Source organism: Parasteatoda tepidariorum, chromosome 4 (genome assembly GCF_043381705.1).
Source record: "Parasteatoda tepidariorum isolate YZ-2023 chromosome 4, CAS_Ptep_4.0, whole genome shotgun sequence".
In the NCBI taxonomy this organism is placed as follows: Eukaryota; Metazoa; Arthropoda; class Arachnida; order Araneae; family Theridiidae; genus Parasteatoda; species Parasteatoda tepidariorum.
This window is the reverse complement of record NC_092207.1, coordinates 57,669,523-57,676,746: the sequence shown is the minus strand read 5'-3', so window position 1 is coordinate 57,676,746 and position 7,224 is coordinate 57,669,523. Positions and strand designations below refer to the sequence as shown.

At 27.1% G+C, this 7,224-nt stretch overlaps 1 protein-coding gene across 7 annotated transcripts in view; it reads left to right on the top strand.

Annotated features, from left to right (window-relative positions):
• The first annotated feature begins 226 nt into the window (after positions 1-226).
• Positions 227-7,224, top strand: part of LOC107437970 (C-Jun-amino-terminal kinase-interacting protein 4) — a 52,277-nt gene continuing 45,279 nt past the window's right edge. For all 7 annotated transcript variants that reach the window (XM_043052677.2, XM_071179891.1, XM_043052674.2 and 4 more), the window contains exons 1-4: positions 227-667; positions 2,855-2,975; positions 5,081-5,151; positions 6,535-6,620. In XM_043052677.2, the coding sequence (XP_042908611.1) occupies positions 353-667; positions 2,855-2,975; positions 5,081-5,151; positions 6,535-6,620 (593 nt within the window). In that variant the 5' untranslated portion in view covers positions 227-352. The remainder of the gene's footprint in view (positions 668-2,854; positions 2,976-5,080; positions 5,152-6,534; positions 6,621-7,224) is intronic.

The window sequence follows — 7,224 nt, the reverse complement described above, 5'->3', positions numbered from 1 at the left end:
TTCCGTTGCGATGTGTACATTTAATTTCTCTGATGGAACAGTCAATTTGTTGTGATCGCTGATATTGGTTATTTTCGGAGTTGATGGGTTTATCTATCATTATGTTTGGCAAATAATGTTTACATTTTGTTCTCCCTTTTATCAAGAATCAAATTGTTCTCTATATGCCATCTGTTTACGTTTATAATGTATACGTACTTGGTAGTGCGCTTAGAAAAACTTTGTTTATAAATACTTTCATTAGCCAGCATGAAATGTTTTGTTTACCTTGTTCGATGCCTCTCAATCTTATTGAATTAAGATCTGACATTATTTAGCTTATGAATTTTTATATATATACATAAAAAAAGCAATGGAGGTCGACAGTGCACTTATGAATGAAACTGTATACGGTGTTTCTCCTGGTGAAGAATGTCACGTTATGTCAGATAAAGTACAAACGTTAGCTAACAATATTTATGAAGAATTTGCCAGGATGATCGCCAAATATGATGAAGATGTTGTTAAGCAACTTATGCCTCTGGTTATTAGTGTTCTAGAACACTTGGATTTATCGTTTGTTGAAAATCAGGAGCACGAAGTTGAATTAGAACTACTTCGAGAAGATAATGAACAATTAGTCACACAGTTTGAGCGAGAGAAACAGTTGAGAAAATCATCTGAGCAGGTATTAATTAATGTTGTTCACATAGTTAACGTTATCAAAAGTATAGAATAAAATGCCAAATAGTGCAATGAATACCAATACAAGCCTACAATATTATTATGTCAAGTATTAATGGATGAAAAAATAAATTATGCGGTGAAATGGTCTCTGTATGTTTGCCTGAAATTTTAAAAAAGTACTGTTTGATATAACTAAAAAGGTACCTTGTAGAATAGGTTATCTAATTAGACTAAAATAAGGAAGTAAATCTTAAGACTGTCTTTCAATAATTGAAAACTGCATAAAGATTAATTAATGGTTTATACCAGCATTTATCAAATGCTTTTGTGAAGTTTATGAAATATTAAATTCATCCTTTTCTAGTAAATCTTAGAATTAACTAAAAGAAATTCTAGGTAAGACGAGAATTTTCTTTGACTAGATGGTTAGGGGGTTTATTACTCTATCCTTATCTGTCATGTCAACTACAATCACTAAGATGCTAATTAGATTTTAAACTTCAAAAAAAAAATTTTAAAACAACTTAGGTGTGCTTGGAAGTGGGTCTCCTTCTGTAATGTTTTTTGTTGTTGTTTTTTATGTTTCTTGTATCTATTGTCCAGAAAAGCTGCAAGACTTAGAGATTATTTTGGTGTAGATCACGATACAGAAATCCCTATAGTCAGTACTGTACATTTTATCCAGTAATGTTAAACTAATTTTTATTAACAGTGTTTTCATCTCAGAAAAAAGATGGGTGAGAATTTCTCACCCTTTCTCAAAAACAGGGTGAGATTTCAAAAATTAAAAAAAAAAAAACACAAAGAGACTTGAAAAAAAAAATCATTTCTTTAATTATAATGCATTTTTAACATCTTCTAATTTTTAAAGCATTGAATATTTTTGCTGCATCATCATATGGAAAATGTTCTACATCTACTTTTTCATCAGCTATTCTCATTAGGTTGCTCAAATGCGTATTTGTTTCGTTTTGATCGTTTCTACCCACATTTGTTTCATTTTCATTTGTCCGTTTCGGAGTAGAAGATATTGGCTTTACAAGGTATTTGTCCATCTTACATTAACGAGCAAAAAATTTGAACGTCTTACATGAAGAAACCTTACCTACGGTAAACACGTGGTTGCAGAGAAATGCGTTCTGAAAGAGGTTCCGTGGTTCGGAAGGATTGTGTTCTGTTGTTCTTGATGGTTCTGAACAATACTGGTAAATAGGGAAGCTAGATAGGCAGATGTTGAAAATAATAAAAGATCCAGGAAGAAAAGTGAAACGGGTTTTATTCTAAATGGCGCAAATGAGAATTTTTTTTCAAAATGCGAGAAATTCGCGAATTTTGAAATTGGTTTATAGAATGCGCGAATTTCTCGTGGTAATCATTTTTTAATGCGAGAATATAACAAAAATATGCGAGATTCTCCCGTTGTCGCGCTGTAGTGAAAACACTGATTAATAATCAGGGGTCTGTCCAGGCCGAATTTACTACCGCGTACCTTCACAAATTCAACTTTAGGAAATACTTTCACAAAATACTTTTTCTTAAAATTTTATTTTTGCATCCTTTGAGAAACGATAAATCCATACTTTTGTGTCGATTTTTTAATATAATTTTTAATTATTCACACATTATGTCTAAATTTTCACAAAATAGGTACCTCTCAGAAAAACCTAGACAGACCCCTGATAATGTAAGTCACTGCAGAGACTTATGAATGTTTAGACATGTTGTTTTAATACTGATTATTGATAATTTTTGGAATCTATAACAGTTCTTACTGTCTTATTTTAAAATACAATAAGATTTCTGCAAGATTGCTATTGTCAAAAGTGTGCTAATTTATACAGATGTTGAGTATTTGCAAACTTTTCTACAAATACATTAATTTTAGAAGAGTATATTGTAAATTAATTTCCTATTTGAAGAAATTAAGACTTTAAAATGAAATGAGATTATTTTAATGCTATTTATATTTCTTGAGAGTCTGTAAAAAATTTCTAAACTGTTATTGATATTAGTGACTCTTAACTAATAATGCTAATAGGTTTATGGCCCTGGAAATGGATAAATACTGTGCAACTTAATTATAAGTTATAAATAAGTTAATAAATCTTTACTTTTCTTTTATAGTTGTGATCTTATAAATCTGTGTTATTTCAATTTTTTTGAAAAAATTTTTTCTTTATATTTTTAGAAACTCTTAGAATTAGAATATTCTGTAGATGAGGACAGACGTGATCTTCAAAGCAAAGTTGAAAGCCTAGAATCTCTTGTTCGTATCCTTGAAATTAAAGCAAAGAATTCTAATGATCATGGTAACTTAAATTTTATTCTTTAATAAATTAAGTATTATAAAAATAAATATTTTAAAGCAGGAATCTAGAACATTTAGAGTTTCTGAAATTTGTTGTTCATTCTTGTTAATGTGTTCTTTTTTTTATATGTATATAAATCTTTGTCTAAAATATTCATTTGTAAAGAAATATGTAAGCGTTTTCATTTGGATGGACTTTTGTTTTACGAAATATTTTCATTGATTCTGCCTGACTTTGAAAAGTATGTGTGCTTGGGAACCAGAACTTCTAAATTTCTTGGTGTTTTTTGTCTATTGCAGGTCCAAATTTAAAGTACCTATTAATCTTTTTTCTTTTTAAAGATTTACAAAAGCAGATATTTTATGACTGCAAAAAATGAATGTAATTAGTAATTGATTTATCAATAATTTGATAAACGATTAAATCAAAATTTTCATATCAATTGCCTTTGTTGTTTACAATCTGGATATATTTTCCAAAACAAATACACAATACATTCTCCTTTTTCATATGCTTACATGCATATATATAAAATGCTGATTTGATCAATTAAAATAACACTTCTCTAAGGGAAGATAAAAACAATTATCAATGTTAATTAAATAGTATGTATGTTTATGTATGCTGATATTGAACAGAGAATAAAGGTTTCAATTCTTTATATATCTATTAATCTACACATTTATAACTATATTTATTGATAGGTAGACAAAGATATTTAAAACAAGAAAAAATTATATTTTGAGGAATCAAAGCTCTTAATTACAATTGATCAAACATCTTTGTCAAGAAAAGGTGCAATGTAATTTGATTCTCTTCCTTTGTTATTAATACAAGAAAAGGGAAAAATGTTTTATTAATTTAAAAAAAAAAGTTTGAATAGTTTAGTTACAATGTCAGAATTAACTTGCACTAAGTCTGTCTTTTTTCCATATCTTTAATAGAAAATAAGGTAACCCAGAGGACGTGTTATAACTTATTCTTTCCTCATCCCATCTATGATTTTTGCATATTCGATACACTACAACTTAAGTGGAATCACTAATTTTCCACAACTCTTTTATGTTGTTTCTGAAATTTCATCCATGTGAAATTTCAAATTATGAGGTCCAAAATTCTATTCCTTTATACAATTTTAGTATTGACTATTTTGTAAAATATTTGAATCAAAAAAGAAAATGTGAATGGATATTTTTTCTGAATAATCCTCAAAAATTTTTCTTAGATGTGAAAAAAATTGTCCTTAACTTTATTTGTAAACCTCATTATTTATGTTAAGATGGAAAATTTTGGTTTGAAATCAGCAATAAATTTGGCTAGCTTATATCGAATTTTTGTTCCAAATGGAAATTGATCTATCTGTTGTATAATTATTATATGCTAGGGGAATGGTTAATAAATGCTATCATATCCTCAAAAACCTATTGAAATCTCTATATGTAAGTTTAAAAACAAAAATTAACATTTATAAAACACTAATTTGATTTATTCTGCTTTATGGGAGTGAATTCTGGGCAATGACCAAGTTAGATAAAAATAAATTATTGACCTTTGAATGGAAAATCTTAAGGAAAATGTTATGTGCAGTCCATGAGAAGAATAGCTAGAGATCCTTGTTTAACTTCGAGATTTACCGAAAGTATAAGCTACTTGATAATAAAGTCATAAAATGCAATAGACTACCATGGCTTGGACATCTATTCCAATCTGATAATACCAACCTAGTAAAAAAGCTGACTTTAACTAATCAAGAGGGAAACAGAAAACTAGGAAGACCACCAATTAGATGGCTTGTCTTGGTGGAAAAGAACTTTCATATAGTAAATAAGGGAAAGTTTAAGAACCTTGCTGCAGATAGGGCCAAATGGCAAAGATTACTTTGGGTGGCCTTGGCCTGTAATAGGTGACAATGTCTTGAAAGAAGAGATAGAATGAATAAAGAAATTGCTTTCTTGACATCTCAGCAAGTAAAACAAATGCAAACAATAAAAGCTTTCTCTTTTATTGTTTGCATTTGTTATTACACTCTTTTTCTTGTCTTGTCTTACACTTTTGGTCTAAAAATACATCAAATTAATAAAGTGTGTTTGCTGTTTAATTTACAGCTTCAAGGTTAGAAGAAAAAGAAGTTGAAATGAAAAAGGAATATGCAAAACTTCATGACCGTTATTCTGAGGTAAAATATTTGTGTAGACATTTACTTAGTTTTTAAATTTCTAATTTTATTTTATGATGCTTTATCTTATTTTAGTTAATTTATTTGTTAATTAATTAGTTAATTAATTTGTCTGGTAGATATTTAAAGAAATTTTGCAATGTTGCCTATCTATTCTTAAACTTATATTTTATGTATTATGTAGTTATTTTTGATCTGCACTAAGTGATTGCCTTGAAATTAATTATTTAGTCATCTTATTTCTGACAGTGGTTCTCTCTATAATCCACAGATGGTAGCTCAATGAGAGGCATTTATAATTTTCTCTAGAAGATACAAATGCATTAATTTCTACAAGATTGACTTGATATTTCTATTTAAAAATTTTAAAAAGATTTTTTTTAAAAATTAGTTTGAGTCATGGCTAATATATTATGAAGAAATAAAAAATGCAAATAATAATGAGAATGATATTAACATATCTTCAAATTTTGTGTAATTGAATAAAAGTTTATTTTTAAGTGAACATCATAACATTTCTATGTTTGTATGTGGCTTAGTGAGTTCAATTGAAACATTCATTGTGTTATGAATAACTATACAAATTCAAATCTTTTTGCTGATCAATACAATCCAGTTTGAAAAACAAAACTTAGCATCTTTTATACTTTCCTAGCAAAAACATGAGGCAAAGTCATAACCTTTAAAACAAAGCAATAATTCAAACATCTATAAGCCTTTCTTCTTTCTTTGTGGGGTTGACTACTGTTTGTCATTAAGATTATTTGGCTGAAAATCTTTTTATTACATTCAGCTGAATTTGGTAATTACTTAAAAAGAAAAAATAAATTTAGATAATTGGCAAAAGTTAACATTTTAGATACATTACAATCACTATTACTTTAAGAAAGCAAACAATTGAAAAATCATATGTTTTCATAAAACATATGATTTTTCATGATTTAATTTTCATCTTACATTTTCTTCAATGGTTCTTATTGAGCAATATTTTTTTGTATGCTAATATAAGTCTTAGACACCATTCCATTTATAAATTATTTATATTTCATTTTCGCTTGACAAAATTTCTGGAAAAAAAAAATCCCTTTAATTAAATTTGTAAGTTTTAATATGTTATGGTAATGAATAAATGTAATATGTAATTGTTAACTTTAAAAAAAAAGAAAAAAACCCAGCACTTAATTATTTATTAATTGTTTATAAAATTAATTATGGCAGATTCAAAGCTGACTTATTTATTCTAAATTAAAACTAAAATCAGAAATCTTTACTTCCCTAGTTTTTCTCAAAATGTTAGTTATATTATTTACTTAATTGGAAGTAGGGAATGAATTGAAGCATCATTTTATTCAAATATTTGATTTTTCTATGATTTTATTTCAGGTGTTCAGGACTCATGTGGACTATGTAGAAAGAACAAAAATTCTGTATGGAAACGAAAAAGCAGAAATGATTTCATCTAAGGCCAAGTAATTTATGAATTTTATTTTTAAACTGAATAATTCTTAATAAGTACTATTTTTTTTTAAATGAAAATTTTAGAAAGGAAATTACTGTATTTTGTGTTTGAATATTTTAAAGTTGTTTTTATTGCTACAATTTTAGTATTTTTTTTAATATAAAAGGAAATATTTCTGAAACAGCATTTGAAATTATTTATTTTTGTGCTGATTTTATTGATACATAGAAATAAAATTTCCTGAGATAATTCATTATATTTATTTAATATTTCTTACTTAAAAAAAATTTTTTTTTTGTTAATCTTGGTATTTATTATTTTCAGATATTTTTAAAATTCTAAATTTCGACTATTGTAATTTATACCACTTTTAACATGTTCATTATGGGATCATGTGATATAGGTTGACAAAATTCTTCCCTACAATTTGTGTCAATAAAACACATCAAGTGGTAGCATGAAGGGTTTACAGGGTTTGTAATTGTAGTACTAATTTTAGTAGTACTAATTTTGCTGATAAAAAAATATTTTGACTTTTCACATTTTGTTCTGATATTCTGAATTTTAGTATGCGTTCAGAACATCCCATTTTCTGAGAATACAATTGAAATTTT